The following is a 17,357-nucleotide window of genomic DNA, read 5'->3' on the forward strand; positions in this document are numbered from 1 at the left end:
GTTCTCAATATTTAGCTCTAGCTCTGGAGCTCCAGATCCAACTGCTTATTGAAACTTTCTACCTGGCTGGACTTTAGGTACCTCCAACTGAATATATCCTAAAGTGATTTGCTCCCAAATCTGCTAATCTGTATGTATTTTCCTCCTGTGGTTAACTAGCAACACCATCCACTCAAATCAGAAACCTGAAATTGATGCCAGATAAGTTCCTCTTCCTCATGATGCTCCCTCAACATCCAAAAGCCTAACAATTTTACTTCATTAACATTTTTCACAACAGTCCCCTCCTCTCCATCCCTACCTCAGATCCTCTTCAATCCTGAGTTATACAATTGCACAAGCCTCTTGATTGTTCTACCTGTCCTTACCCACTTACCCCCAATTCATTATTCACACTACTACCAGACATTCTGGCAAAATGTGCATCTATTAGTCTGCTGGATAAAACTGCTTAATAACCTTTTCTGACTAGAGCAAGCTTGTCCAACCAGCAGCCCTACTCCAGGGGCTGCATGAGGTCCAATACAAATTCATAAACTTTATTAAAACATTATGAGATTATTTTTGCGATTTTTTTTTTTAAGCTCGTCAGCTATCATTAGTTTTAGTGTATTGTATGTGTGGCCCAAGACAATTCTTCTTCTTCTTCTAGTGTGGCCCAGGAAGGCCAAAAGACTGGACACCCCTGACCTAGAGGATCAATTCCAGACCTCTAAGCCTGGCAAACAGGCCCTCCAACTATATCTATTCCCTGCCCTTTTATATTCTCCTGGTACTTGAGCACCATCCAGCACCACGTCGAACCACATGGGCCAGTTTATCTTTCCTATGTTGTTCTCGAACTCCTACTTATCCAACATAACTATTCCCCTTTTCACCAAATCCACAGGACAAACTTTTACTATTCCTCCTTCAAGACTCAGCTCAAGAATCTTCCCCTCTATAAAGCCATCCCTGACAATGCCAAGTGTAAGTAATTACTCTACTCTGTGCTATCATCACACCTAGAACATAACAACTGTAATGCATTTATAACACTATATTACAAATTTTTACATTTGTTTTCCCTACTAGATTGTGTGCCTTCCAACAACAGTCTATTTTATCCACATTTGTATACCCAATTTTATATGAAATGACAACAAAAACCTCCACATTACAAATTGGCTTCATTTCATTACAGTGCTGCCCTTTCTCCCCACCTCCCACCCCATAAGTAGCTAAATTCCTTATTTTAAGGAAACACAGAAATTGAAGGAAAAAGTACTAAGAGGTTGGTACCTAGATGCTGCATCAGACAGAAAAGCCATCAACAATTCAATTTCAACAGTGCATCTATTATGTGCTAGATGCTAAAGATATGTAGATGAATAAAATATGGTGTCAATCTTGAAAAGCATAATTTGGTAGAACAAATAAATATTTAAATACATAATTTGCAATTAAGCTAGTAAGCCATTGTGAAGAAGAAAACAAAGTGCTAAAAAAGCAAAGACAACAGAGCAATTAATGTACCTCAAGAGTTTTGGCACTGTAAAACAAAACAAAACCAAAAAAAAAAATAGTGGCCAGTGAAACTCTAGTTTATTACTAGTAATATCGCCTGCCCAGTCTTTTGAAGAGAAAAATGTTCCATTTAGAATCCCTAATATATGAATATGTTTGCCTTCCTCCATCTCCAGTGGATGAAGAATGGGAATCTGACACATAATTCATAAATTGGCCTTGTGAACTCAACTAGAAAAAAAGTAAGTAAATCGGATTATGTCAGAAACGTGAACTAAGAAATACCAATTACTCTTGGGGGATGAGCTGAAGGGTTATAGGTAGAGCTGGAGTTTTATGGTCATGTAACCAAACCAAAGGTAAGGTGAGCAGAAACTCAGATCAGAACAGACAAAGGCACTCAAAGAACAGCTTAGTCACACTGATGGTCCAGTACCAGTGAAATTCTGCCAACACCTGTTAATACCTCTAGTGTCGCCTTGCTTTGAAAAGCACCTTCAATTCCAAACTTCACAAATCCCAGTCTTATTATAGTTTCATTCTTGAATCCTTGTGATAGTCCACTGATTAATTTGGATGTTTGTCCCCTCCAAATCTCATGTTGAAATGTAATCCCCAATGCTGGAGGTAAGGCCTGGTGGGAGGTGTTTGGGTAATGGGGGCAGATACCTCATGAATGGCTTGGTGCTGTCCCCCCAATAGTGAGTTCTCTCAAGATCTGGTTGTTTCAGCGTGTGTGGTACCCATCTCCCCCATCTCTTGCTCCTGTTCTCACCATGTGAAACACCTGCTCCCCTTCCCTTCTGCCATGGTTGTAAGCTTCCTAAGACCCTCACCAGAAGCACATGCTGGAGCCATGCTTGTACAGCCTGCAGAACTGTGAGCCAATTAAATCTCTTTTCTTTAGAAATAACTCAGGTATTCCTTTACAGCAATGCAAATGGTCTAATACATCCACACATATAAATAAATGTCCCCTTATGTGAGCCAGCTTCAATGGGTCTCTTTGCTAAATAGCCTGACAAAAATAGAAATCTTGAAAGATTTATTTTTCTCTGCTGTTGTAATAGTGAATTTTATTTTGCTTACATAAGACTTGAAATTACCAAATATAATTTGAATACAAAGTCAGATTCTTAGTTGTTCTGGATAATATTCTACCTAAACTCCAACAAACATTTTGGAGAAATAACCAACATTTACCAAGTATTGTCCATCCATCCATCAATAAAATATTCCTTAATTCCCTAGAATACTTTTGATATTTCCCTAGTAAGTGAAGTCCTATAAATAGAACAATAATAAGACAGTTTATCTACAATTAAGACAGGAAGGAATTCACGCACTGTAACAATTAGTGGTAGGATTTTACCTAAACACATACACTAAATATAGGTGTCTATATAAATGGAAAGGAAATGCACATGAGAAACTACAAAATTATAAATTTTCAACATAGTCAGTGTCTACTTATAGAATCTAAAATGCAAAGAGAAAACTGCATTGGAAAGGCTTTAAGAAATGATAAATATGATTAAAGGGCTAGAACATGAACCCCATAATGAAGAATTAATGTACTCTGAGTATTTTTCCTGGTGACCCAAATTTGGCTTTTAAGAATATAATAATTTGGCCAGGCACAGTGGCTCATGTCTGTGACAGCAACACTTTAGGAGGCCTAGGCAGGAGAAGCACTTGAGCCTACGAGTTCAAGGTTCCGATGAACTATGATCCTACCACTTCACTCCATCCAGGGCAACAGAGAAAGACTCTGTCTCTAAAAAAGAATATGATAATTACAGTTCTACTATTAAGAACTCTTTAGTTTCCATCTATAAAATACGGGCAATAGTAGTATGTTCTTCATAGGGTTGTTATGAGCATTAAATGAGTTAATATAAAGTGTTAAGAGCAGTTCCTAGCACATAAAAGAGTCAGTAAGTATTAATTAGTTAATATTACTATTGCCCACTGCACTGTCACTGTCAGGCAAAAAATAATAATTAGAAAAAAAACTGCCAGACCGGGTGCAATGACTCGCACCTGTAATCCCAGCACTTTTAGAGGCCCAGGTGGAAGATCACTTAAACCCAGGACTTTGAGACCAGCTTAGGCAACATAGAGAAAGAGATCCCATCTCTACAAAAAAAAAATAAGTCAGGCATGCTAACTACTGGGCACAGCCTGAGGTGTGCTCGGTAGAGGAGGACTGCTTGAGCCCGGGAGTTCAAGACTGTAGTGAACTATGATCGTGTCACTCTCTTCCGGCCTAGATGACAAATTGAGACCCAGTCTAAAAAAAAAGGTACCAACTCCCAATTGAGGTGTCCAATCATATCTAGACACCTGATTACTGGAATAAGGAACAGATAATAGAGAGAGACATATTCCTCCTGGTAGCCCTTTCATATCCTCCTAACATTAGGTGACCATAATCTAGGGATATGGGGAAAATCTATGAAAATCAAACACATTAATAAATAGACTAAAGCTGTTTTGAAAAGCATATATGGCCAGGCGAGGTGGCTCACGCCTGTATTCCCAGCACTTTGGGAGGCAAGGCGGGTGGATCATTTGAGATCAGGAGTTTAAGACCAGCCTGGTCAATATGGTGAAACCCCGTCTCTACTAAAAATACAAAAATTAGCCGGGCATGGTGGTGCACACCTGTAGTCCCAGCTACTAGGGAGGCTGAGGTAGAAGAATTGCTGAACCCGGTGGAGTGGAGGTTGCAGTCAACCATGATCGTGCCACTGCACTACAACCTGGGCGAAAGAGCGAGACTCCATCTCAAAAAAGAAAAGGAAAGGAAAGGAAAGGAAAAAAAAAAAGAAAAACAGATGTGAACATTTTAACAAATGCAAAAAAACAAAAAGCACTTGAAAGTCCCAAACCAAGTTAGGATTATTGAGGGGGTGGAAGGGAATCTTGGAAAATTAGGAATAGAGAGGAACTCCCTTATCTTGAAAACAGACACTTTATCAAAGCCTATATAACAAATAACATACTTGAAAATGAGTTTAAAGTCTCAGATTGGGACAAAGATGCCCATAAAATCACTCCTATTTATTTGCATTCATGTAGTTTGTAAAATATTTTAAAACACTGACCTGTAGTGATGCTATATGCCAGTGGCTTTTTGTTAATCCCTTTGGAATAATATACATCCCGAAAACATTGTCAATCTGGATCAGTTTAGTTTAAAAAAACAAACACCTATTATAAAATTTAGAAAAATTGAGTTTTGGTCAAGGCTTTGTCTTTAAAATTACCATTGTGACTTTTGACAAGTGAATTCATTTTTCTGGGTGTCCCATTTTCTCCCTTATAAAATGAAATGGGGGCAGTAACTGGATATACTCTGGGGTCCTTTTCAATACTAACATCAGTTGTTCAAGATGAACTGTGAAGTTCTAATTGAGTATAGTAACAAATCAACTTGAAATTGCCACTAGAGGGTGTCCTGCTCCAGGGCACTATGCATGCCTTAGACTGTAATCTACAAAGCCAAGGGTGTGTTTCTAGCACTTTACTGGTGCCTCAGTCCCCCAACAGCTAAAGGATTACGGGACTCTGATTTAATTACCAACTCGTTCAGAACTGACAGTAGTCTCGCATCTGTATCAAAGCTAGTCATTGGATAGGAAGCTGAAAGAAGACAGGACGTACGGAAAATTTTACACAAACTGTTTATTAAGTGGAATCCTGAACGTGGAGGAGGGAAGGCAGAGAATACAGAAAACCTAACCTAAAAGGGAAGGTTCATGGACAATGATAAGAGTCAATGATAACATCTAATCTAATAATCAGTATTAAATGACAGAGTCATCTCAGGAACATTTAAGTCACCCAAATTAATTACCTCTCTTACTCCTCTTGATAGAGAAAATAGCCCTAAAATATAAGGCTATAATCATGATTATGTAATATGTGTTTTAAATTCTTCTATTTTCTATTTTTTCTTGCTTGAAAGTTAAATATCATTTAAATAAAAATTATGTATTTATTCACTAAACAGAATGACAAAATTAATGTAACTACTTTGTTGATTTTGACTAGCATTTTCTATTAGACTGAGTTGAGTACATTATCTTTTAATAAAAAAGATGCTGAAAGAATAATGAATAAGATGGCAGTTCCTCCAAAAAATAATCTTGGTATTAAAATTTAAGACTACTAGCAAACAACATTGTTTAGTAGTATAGAAAGGCTAATTAATATACCTGAAAACTACCATAAAAAATGTGCTTAATAAGGTATTTTGCTGAATTTTACTGAAAATGATTAAACAATGCTAAAAGAGAATTTCAGCGCCATTCAAAACAGCTAAAAAGACTGAAGAGGATTCAAGTGACAGAGGTATTTAAAACCCAATAATGGCAGCTGGTTTAAGATCAAAAGTTTTAATGCCTTTTAGGAGCTTTTATTCTTTGGGAGGGGCTGAAATTTCATACATCATCAAAGTTTGTCACCCAAGCAAAGCACAATTAATTAAATGGATACAATCCAACCTTTTATATGTTTACAATATAAAATTTTCCCATAATTTTATATAACTAGTTTTGAGACTCTACAGGTTGTAACTTTATGAAAATTTACTTCAGCATTATAAAACAGTTTTCAAAATCACTTCTACAAGATCTCAGGTTCTGCCACTTTATGTAAAAAGACTTTCCCATGTATTGTATACCTGCAGGCATTCGTTCCTATAAGTCTGTTATTATTCTTTACTTTCTACCAATTCTATTAGATTATCATTATTTGTTACCTGATCATACTCCAAGGCTCCTGGGTAGAGTGGCCATCCAAGGAATAATTCTGCAATCACACATCCCAATGACCACATGTCTATGGCTTCACAAAATGGCAACCCCAATATAATCTCCGGAGCTCTGAAATTTAAGATTAAAACAAAAATCAGGGTAGTTTTTCTCTAAAATTACCTAATTTCATCCGACATTCTAGGAAAAATTAGTAAAATGACAGAGGTATCACATTCTATTTATAGGAACCTTTCACTATTTCAGAACTCTTTGAAACCTAGACATAATCCTGAATTAATCTGAAAGGGACACTATGAGTACGACATTTCTAGAATAAAGTCTCTCCACTGTAATCCTTTTCCCTTACAGTTTTACTAACATAACATTTTTTGAAAAGGAAAAAACACAGATCTTGCTTTCAAGACTACAGCAGATCAGAAATAATACAGTAGGAAGAGAACTGGCAAACTATTAAATGCATACACTATGACAGAACTGAAAACCAGACACTGAGAGATAAAACTAAAACAAAGCAAACCCCCAAAGGCTAAAAGTGAATCTAGATCTAGATACAACTTCAGAATATGGTAATAAATATTCACCTAATTAGAGCCATTCATCATCCAAGAGATTAAACTAAATTCAATGTATTCTGTCTTAAAAGGCAGACAAGTATATAGAACATAACAAAATAGTTAAAAAGCATTAGGGGTTGGTCATTTGGGAAATATACTCTGTGAAACATATCATTTTAGATAAATTATGTTGCTACTTCATATGGATTTCCCTTGAGAAGATTCATGTTCTAAGAGATACCCATGTACAGCTGTGTAATTTCCAAGAAGTCATATGTATCAGTTATCCTAGATTTGTGTGTGCATGTGTGTTTAATTTTAAAACAATCTCAATCTTACAGAGAAGTTGCAAGAACAGTACATATTTTTTTCCTAAACCATTGAGAATAATTTGCCAAATTTCTGCATACTTTATAGTTCCTACAAACAAGAATATTCTCCTCCATAACCACAATACAAGCATCAAAATCAGGAAATGAACACTGATACACTTCCACCATCTAAGCTTCAGACTCCAATTAAGTTTGGCCAATTATACGAATATCATCCTTTTTGGCAAAAGTATCCAACTCAGGATCGTGCATTGCATTTAGTTGTCATATCTCTTTTATGTCTTTTTCAATGTGGAATAAATCCTAAGTTTTGTCTAGATTTCCATGACCTTTGCATAAGATATTACAAACCAGACATCTGAAGAAATGTACCTCAGTGTGGGTTTATCTAATGCTTCCTCATAATTAGATTCAGAGGAATATCACAGAAGTGATCATGTTTTCTCATTGTATCTTATTAGATAGCATGCAATTTTGATATGTTCCATTCAGTACTAACAATTTTTACTTTGATCACATGATGTCTGCTATATTTCTCCATTTCCTCCTTTTCTCTTTCTAATTAAGTATTTTGTGGGATCTCAATTTGAAAATATATAAATAATCCATTTCTTATCGTACTTTAACTTTTTTTCATTTATTTAACTGTATGAGTACAGATTAAAGGATTTCTATTTTATTCAATAAGTTATAATTCATGACTATAATTACTTATTTTGATTCTCAAATTTTCCTAGATTTGGTGTGGTGGCTCACAGCTGTAATTCCAGCACTTTGGGAGGCCAAGGTGGTAGGATTGCTTGAGCCCAAGAGTCTGAGACCTGCCTGGGCAACATAATGAGACCTCAGCTCTACAAAAACAAAAAAAATTTATTTTTTTAGTAGTAGAGACAGGGTTTTACCATGTTGGCCAGGCTGGTCTCAAACTCCTGACCTCAGATGATCCTCCTGCCTCGGCCTCCCAAAGGGCTGGGATTACAGGCGTGAGCCACCACGCCGGGCCACAAAAACTTTTAATTAGCCAAGGTGATGGTGCACACCTGTAGTCTCAGCTACTTGGGAGGTTGAGGTGGAAGGGTCACTTTGAGCCCAGGAGGTCCAAACTGCAGGGAGCCAAGATCATGCCACTGCACTCCAGCCTGGAGGACAGAGCCAAGCTCTATCTCAGGAGAAAAAAAAAAAATCCCAGATCTGACCAGTTAGAACTCCCTGAGACTTTTATGTTCTTCTGACATGTCCTCATCATTCTCTGATTATTCCTTTGCTTTCTGACACAGCAAGATATTCCAGGCTCATCTTGTTCTTTCCCTGCTCCAGTCATAGAAGTAGCTATTTCTCTGAGGATCTGTGGTATCTTTTTGCGTAGAATAGTCCTTTGAAAGATCAGGGAGCTATGAATCCTCATTACTGTTGGCATGTTGGCATGGTTCCCAGACCTTCTCAATGCGTATAGGATCTAGAGTTAAGCAAAATAAACCTTCTGCCAATTTCTTTTTTTTTTTTTGAGACGGAGTTTCGCTCTTGTTACCCAGGCTGGAGTGCAATGGTGCAATCTTGGCTCACTGCAACCTCCGCCTCCTGGGTTCAGGCAATTCTCCTGCCTCAGCCTCCCGAGTAGCTGGGACTACAGACACGCGCCACCACACTCAGCTAATTTTTGTATTTTTAGTAGAGACAGGGTTTCACTTTGTTGACCAGGATGGTCTCGATCTCTTGACCTCATGATCCACCCGCCTCGGCCTCCCAAAGTGCTGGGATTATAGGCGTGAGCCACCGCTCCCGGTCCCAATTTCTTAACTGAGACTGTGGGTTATCATCTCCTAAGGCAGTGGTTCTCAATCTTGGCTGCACATTACAATAATTTGGTCCTGGCCACACCATACACCAATTAAATCATAAACCCTGGGGATTGTAGGAATCAAGAGTGGCTTCAACATATAGCCAAAGTTGAGAAGCAAAGCCCTACACTCAAGAAGTTAGACCGATGGGAGAACCATCCCATTTCCTCCCTACAACTCTTCTAGCAAAGTAAATTCAGGATAATGAACAAGTTGTCTTCTACCACAGACGTGGGATCTGCCTAGAAAATATTCTACTCTTGGCCCCATCTCTGCTGTAATTAACACAAGATTCAGTAGAACCTTAACCAATCCACAGGCATTTGTTGAAAACAATTAAGAGCCATGGGGAGATGATATGAGGTATAAAAGATCTTCAAAACATGGTTAAAAAGGCATTCATCCTTTTGACAAAATATTCAAGTGTCTGTGTAGATGTATACACATTAATTATATTTAGATATATAATCAAGTGCTAAAACATGTTGTAGAAAGACAAAAAGAAGTTGCACTAAGTTATTAATCCCATATATACACAATATTGTATTTAAAAAAGCTATCAAAGATGGAGACATCCCTTTTTGTTCATTATTTGTATACCTAGAACCTTGTAAAGAATATGAATACAGTAAACATTTCTCAAATAAATCATTTCAACATAGGTTGAGTCACACAAAGAAAAGCATCAGAGTGAAGCCTAGGTTTGGACAAGGCTTCAAGTACAGAAGTCTAGGCAGAAAGAAAGAGAGCTGGGCACAAGAGTTTAAAAGGGTATATATTAACATACACTAAAGAAGATTCAAAGCAAAAATGCAGTTTTGAAACTATGCCATGGAAATGAGATTCACTACCAATGTTAACCATATACTAATCTGAATGCTAAATGAAAATTATTAAGACTAATAATAGGGCTATTGCTGTGTGTATGAAAGCTTTATGACTATTTTGAAATATTTAATATGAAAAATTATTCATAGGATTTTAAATTTTCGGTGTAGAAATTTTCACTATTGCATTTAGCAATGAAAGAAAATAACAGAATAACAGCACCTAAGATATACCATTTAAAGAGACTGAAATAATTTTAATTCTGTTAACAGCAAGAAAAGAGTTTCTGTCAGACAAAGAGCAACAAATTCCTTCTGCCATGTGCTACCATTTAATGAAGAAGTGAAGTTTCTAACTGATGGTGATAGCAGTATATTTTATTATTATTTTTTTTTTTTGAGATGGAGTTTCACCCTTGTTGCCCAGGCTAGAGTGCAATGGCGCAATCTTGGCTCACTGCAACCTCCACTTCCCGGGTTCAAGCGATTCTCCTGCCTCAGCCCAGAGTAGCTGGGATTACAGGCATGCACCACCACACCCAGCTAATTTTTTGTATTTTCAGGTTGGTCTCAAACTCCCAACCTCAAGTGATCCGCCTGCCTTGGCCTCCCAAAGTGCTGGGATTACAGGCGTGAGCCACCATGCCTGGCCAGCATTTTCATTTTTAAAACAGGGTTTTGGCTGGGTGTAGTGGCTCACACCTGTAATCCCAGCACTTTGGGAGGCTGAGGCATGTGGATCACAAGGACAGGAGTTTGAGACCAGCCTGGCCAATACGGTGAAACCCCGTCTCTACTAAAAATACAAAAGTTAGCCAGGCGTGGTGGCAGGTGCTTGTAGCCCCAGCTACTTGGGATGCTGAGGCAGGAGAATTGCTTGAACCCGGGAGGTGGAGATTGCAGTGAGCTGAGATTGTGCCATTGCACTCCAACCTGGGCAACATAGCGAGACTCTGTCTCAAAATAGGGTTTTACTGACCTTACATACTCAGAAGATTATCTAAAGGACTAAGTAAAAGAATGTATGTGTGAGAGAGATCCAAGATGGCTGATCACTAACAGCTCAGGCTCATAGCTCCCAGTGAAAGCGCAGAGAACGAGAGGACGCCACACTTTCAGACGAATATTTGTTGCTCACAGACTAGGAGATTCCCAGCAGAGGAGCCCCATGAGTCACCAGAGTGACTCTTGTGGCCAGTGCGGTGGTTTTGCTGGCGCCTTAGCGCGGACTCTTGGTGCAGAGTCCGGAGATTCCCGGGCAGAAAAGCACCATCAATCTTAACACCGCTGTTTTGGCCAGCACAGTGGATTGCTCAGATTTCGGCGCTGGGAATCAACAAGTTGGACGTCCGCTCAGAGACCTAGTTAGAAAGTCGGTAATTACGAAGACGACAGAGGGATAAATATATAATGAAGGGAAGAAACCAGCCTAAAAAGGCAGAGAATACTGGAAATCAGAATGCCTCTCCCTCTACAGGGGATCGCAATTCCTCATCAGTAACGGAACAAGGCTTAATGGAGAACAAGTGTGTTCCAATAACAGAAGCAGGTTTCAAAAGGTGGGTGATAAGAAACTTCTGTGAATTAAAAGAACTTGTTCTAACCCAATGCAGAGAAACTAAGAACCTTGAAAAAAGGTTTGAGGAAATGTTAATGAGAATGGACAATTTAGAGAGGAATATAAGTGAATTAATGGAGCTGAAAAATACAACACGAGAACATCACGAAGCATGCACAAATTTAAACAGTCGAATTGATCAAGCAGAAGAAAGGATATCAGAAGTCGAGGACCAGCTCAGTGAAATGAAACGAGAAGACAAGATTGGAGAAAAAAGGATAAAAAGGAATGAGCAAAGTCTCCAGGAAATATGGGACTATGTGAAAAGACCTAATTTACGTTTGATAGGTGTACCTGAATGTGACGAAGAGAATGAATCCAAGTTGGAAAATATTCTTCAGGATATCATTTAGGAAAACTTTCCCAACCTAGCAAGGCAGGGTAATATTCAACTCCAGGTAATACAGAGAACACCACAAAGATATTCTTCAAGAAGACCAACCCCAAGGAACATAATTGCCAGATTTATTAGGGTTGAAATGAAGGAGAAAATACTAAGGGCAGCCAGAGAGAAAGGTCAGGTTACCCATAAAGGGAAACCTATCAGACTTACAGCAGATCTCTCAGAAGAAACCCTACAAGCCAGAAAAGAGTGGGGACCAATATTTAACATCCTTAAAGAAAAGAACTTTCAACCCAGAATTTCCTATCCAGCCAAACTAAGCTTTATAAGCGAAAGAAATTTTAAATCTTTTGCGAACAAACAAGTACTTAGAGACTTCACCACCACCAGGCCTGCTTTACAAGAGCTTCTGAAAGAAGCCCTATACATATAAAGGAACAACCAATATCAGCCTTTCCAAAAATATATCAAAAAGCAAAGAGCATTAACACAATGAAAAATGTACACCAACTAATGGGCAAAACAGCCAGCTAGCATCAAATGCCAGTATTAAACTTATATATATTGTAATTGGATAAAAAACCAAAACCCATCGGTATGCTGCATCCAGACCCATCTCACATGCAACAATACACAGACTCAAAACAAAGAGAAGGAGGAAGATTTACCAACCAAACAGAGAATAAAAATAAACAAACAAAAAGCAGGAGATGCAATTCTCACCTCTGATAAAGTAGACTTTAAAGCAACAAAGATCAAAAGAGGCAAAGTAGGACATTACATAATGGCAAAAGGATCAATGTAACAAGAAGAGCTAACGATTCTATAGATCAACAAGACAGAAAATTAACATGGACATCCAGGACTTGAACTCAGACCGGGAACAAGTAAACTTAATAAACATTTATAGAACTCTCCACTTCAAATACACAAAACATACATTACCACCTGACACCTATTCCAAAAGTGACTACATAATTGGAAGTAAATCACTCCTCAGTAATTGCATAGCATTTCATAGGTTTAAATGAAATATTGGTTGGCTGCTTGTTTGTTATTTTCTTCCCTTATTCCTTCCTGTCTACATCATTAAGTATAATTATTGGTATAAAAGAGGTTTTCAATACCCATTACTAAACTGCATTCTAGCCTGGGCAAGAAAGCAATACTCCCATTCTCTCTCTCTCTTTCTCTTCCTTTTTCTTCCTCTTCTTTTTTTTTTTTTTTTTTGAGACGGAGTTTCGCTCTTGTTACCCAGGCTGGAGTGCAATGGCGCAATCTCGGCTCACCGCAACCTCCACCTCCTGGGTTCAGGCAATTCTCCTGCCTCAGCCTCCTGAGTAGCCGGGATTACAGGCACGCGCCACCGTGCCCAGCTAATTTTTTGTATTTTTAGTAGAGACGGGGTTTCACCATGTTGACCAGGATGGTCTCGATCTCTTGAACTCGTGATCCACCCGCCTCGGCCTCCCAAAGTGCTGGGATTACAGGCGTGAGCCACCGCGCCCGGCCTTTCTTCCTCTTCTTCATTCTTTTTTTTTCTTTCTTTCTTCAAAAAAAAAATAAAAAAATAAAAGAATGTATGTGAAATGTAAAGCAGTATATACATTCCCATAATCTATTCATACTCACTGTCCTACTTCACATTTTCCTCTTTTCAAACCTCCACCTCCTCCCCATCCTCATTGTTGTCCTTGTATTATACTTTACTGAAATAAATAGATGTAATTTGAAAGACAGCTTCCACACATTCTTACCAAATCTACTAGACCACTTGCAGCTGTCAGTGTAATGTTTCTATCTAAGACATCCATGCTCACTTACTGAAGTATATCACTCCAATTTCCCACTCTCATTACCAATATCTCTTTCTCTATAGGACAATTCTAGATCTCCATCTTGGAAAAACAAAGGAAAAGAAAAAAACTATTCTTGATTATACATCCTCCTTCAGCCATCACCCCTTTTTCTGTTCCTATTTTACACCAATCCTTCTTGAAAGCACTGTTTATACAAACTGCCTCCAATTCTACCCTCATCTTGAACTCATTTGAAAAGGCTTTCATTAACTTACTGTTCCACCCAAATAGCTCTTATCAAGGTCACTAAACCACTGCATTGCCACATCCTCAATCTACTTGACTTGCAGTATTTAACACAGATGATTATTAATCTACCTGCACTTGAATTCCAGGACACCAGAACTCTTCATTCTCCTCATCTCACTAGTATACCCTTTTCAGATTGCTTCACTAGTTCTGTTTCATTTTCCCAACATTTAAACTTTGGGGTACCTGAAGGCTCAGTCTTTCGGCATCTATCTTCTCTATGTGCTTTAACCTCCCTTACATGATATCATCCTGTCATATGTTTTTAAATAACCACCTCTATTCTTAAGACTCCCAAATATACATCTCCAATTCAGGCCTCTCTCTTTAACTCCAGACTTGTGTATCCAATTGTCTACTCAGCACTTCTTGAATGTTTCTAGGTATCTCAAACTAAATGTGTTCAGAAAGAACTCCTGATTCCCCAAACTCACTTCTCCCCAAGTCTCAAAAACAAACAAACAAACGACAACAACAACAAAAAAAACAGATTACTGCATTGTTCTTCTACCCAAGACCAACAATTTGGGTAAACAAAATGTTCTACACGAAACAGAAGAGCCCCTGGGTTGAGTACAGCCAATCCACAGAAGGAGAAATAATAAATCATTGTTTCTGAAGGAACTAAGTTTTGGAATTGTTTGTCACACAGCAACAGATAACAAATACACTGCCCAAAGTTACTCAGAAAGTGGTGGGACTGAGATTTAAATGCCTGACTCTAAAGCCTCTTTATTCCATTTCATGTCAAATCATAAAATCTTCTGACTCAAAGAAACACATGAAACCAAATGAACAGAAAACCTAAAAATTGGTCCAGAAGTCATTTTTGGCAATTCAATAAAGATATCCTCTGATTTTGTTTTCTACAAACAAAAAAAAATGACCTATATTTTCTAATAGTTCCATAATATGAGAAACCACTTGTTACGTTTCTTTTATGATTTACTGGTCTCTTTAGATTTCTATGACAATCAGAAGAAAAAGGGAAGAGAAAGAGAGAAAGATTTTGCTGGCATTTTTTTAAACCAAACTTTTCACCCTATATAAATCCTTTTTAAAATATACAGTAACAGTAACAAAGTACCAAAATAGTACTATGAACCAAGCAATGTTCTAAGCATTTTATAAGTATTAACTCATTTGATATTCATACAAATCCTTTCAATAGATGAAGAAACAGACAAAAGGTAAGTAACTTGCCTAAGGTCACACTGCTAGTAAGAGGTACAGCTAGAACTCAAACGCAGGTTTTATCGCTCCAAAATCTATGCTTTTAACCACTACACCTTAAAATAAATAATTCCTATGATCCCTAAAACTACTGGACTTTTGGGCCAGGCAGTGTGGCTCATAACTATGATGTCAACATTTTGGGTGGCCAAGATGGGAGCACTGCTTGAGGTCAGGAGTTTGAAACCCGCCTGGGCAATACAGTGAGACCCCCATTTCTACAAAAATAAAAAATGAAAACTATTGAACTTTTATCTTAATGGAAGTGCTCCCACTCAGATGCTATATTTCTCAATAATGTGCTCTTTTTCTCTTTAAACCTATCACCTTTGATTTTAAAACTAATCAGGAAATGTGAAATATAAATATATTTATGTTAAGAAAACTCTTGCTGACATTTTACTGAACTCTTTTCCTGCTCTTTAAGCATTTACTCATCTTAACCATAAAAAATCTTTCACATTAAATCCACAGACATCCTCTAAATACCTCTTAGCTCTAAATACCTCAGAATAAAGTTCTAATTTTGGGAGACTCAGTGTTCCTAAAGATGATTGTAACATGTTTTTACAGAGGCAGTTAGGAAATGAGCTCAACACACTAGCCAGTAGGTGTGATTAGTCACAGATACCAATACAGATACCAATTCATCATGCACTCAACAAATTCTTACAAATTAAAGCCCTATATTTGTAACAAAAGACAGCAAAGACCTAAAGTGGTTATAAAATGCAGGCACAGATAAACAAGTGTTTGTACAACACAGCAAATAGAAGGATACACACCTAAGTTGTATCAGCAATTATCAAAGAGTAATCAACCTGGCAAGGAGTAAGAAATGGTATATATTTCCACAATATTTTATTGTTTCTAAAACAAACATCTCATACTATAAAATAAGATTGGCCAGGTACGGTGGCTCGCATCTATAATTCTAACACTTTGGGAGGCCAAGCTGGGCAGGATCACATGAGCCAGGAGTTCGAGACCACCCCAGACAACATATAGAGAGTCTGTCTCTACAAAAACAATTTTTTAAAAATATTAGCTAAGCATGGTGGTGTGTGTCTGTAATCCCAGCTACTTGGGAAGCTGAGGTGGGAGGACACCCTGTGCAAGACTGCAGAGAGCTGTGATTGTGCCACTCCAGTCAGGGCAACTGAGCAAGACTTTCTCTCAAAAAAAAAAAAAAAAAAAAAAAAAAAAAATTAGGCCATCCACAGTGGCTCACACCTATAATCGCAGCACTTTGGGAGGCTTAGGCAGGTGGATCACTTGAGGTCAGGAATTCCAGACCAGCCTTAGCCAATATGGCAAAACCCCATCTCTATTAAAAATATAAAAATTAGCCAGGTATGGTGGTGCACACCTGTAATCCCAGCTACTCGGGAGGCTGAGGTTCGAGAATTCCTTGAATCCAGGAGGTGGAGGTTGCAGTGAGCCAAGATGGCACCACTGCACTCCAGCCTGGGCAACAAAGCACGACTCTGTCTCAAAAATTTTTAATTAATTAATTAATTAAATGCATAATAAAAAAAGATTAATGTTTAAAATTGTCAATCACTGAGACTTTATAGGAATTTTATATTTTTCTTATTATAAGCATCATGTTAGATCTTAAGTGAATCTTACTTCTTTTTATTTATTACAAGGAATAATTTTCTGGGGGTTTTTTGTTATTGCTTTGTGACAGGGTCTTGCTCTATAACCCAGGCTGGAATGCAATGATGCAATCATAGCTCACTGCAGTCTCAACCTCCAGGGCTCTGGCAATCCTCCTACCTTAGCCTCCCAAGTAGCTGGGACTACAGGCATGCACCATGCCCAGGTAATGTTTTTTTATTTTTTGTAGAGACAAGGTCTTGCTACATTGCCCAGGGTGGTCTCAAACTCCTGACCCCAAGTGATCCCCTTACCTCAGCTTCCCAAAGTGCTGGGAATACAGGTGTGAGCCACCATGCCCAGCCAGGAACAATTACGTAATACAAGTATTTGAAGTGGGAATGTGTTGCCTCAGAAGGAAAGGAATATTGGAGATGTCCCTTCAAGGCTCTATCGCTGTGCAGAGAAAACCATAAAGGAGACTCTTTTAAGCATAACAGGGGAATTTACACTACAGGACCTACAAGACTCCTTCCAAATCATAATAAAACTAAAGTTTATGAAAATATGGAAGAGCATTTCTACAAGTGGAAGTTTAACAGAAAGATGACT

The 17,357-nt window shown here is 38.1% G+C and overlaps 1 protein-coding gene across 7 annotated transcripts in view; it reads right to left on the reverse strand.

Moving 5' to 3' along the window:
• The window catches only part of HIPK3 (homeodomain interacting protein kinase 3), a 107,953-nt gene that overhangs the window by 21,840 nt on the left and 68,756 nt on the right, over positions 1-17,357 (reverse strand). For all 7 annotated transcript variants that reach the window (XM_012452309.2, XM_012452305.2, XM_012452303.2 and 4 more), the window contains exon 3: positions 6,275-6,398. In XM_012452309.2, the coding sequence (XP_012307732.1) occupies positions 6,275-6,398 (124 nt within the window). The remainder of the gene's footprint in view (positions 1-6,274; positions 6,399-17,357) is intronic.

The sequence above is a fragment of the Aotus nancymaae genome, unplaced genomic scaffold (assembly GCF_030222135.1).
Source record: "Aotus nancymaae isolate 86718 unplaced genomic scaffold, 86718_ANA_hifiasm-v0.15.2.pri h1tg000059l, whole genome shotgun sequence".
Lineage (NCBI taxonomy): Eukaryota > Metazoa > Chordata > Mammalia > Primates > Aotidae > Aotus > Aotus nancymaae.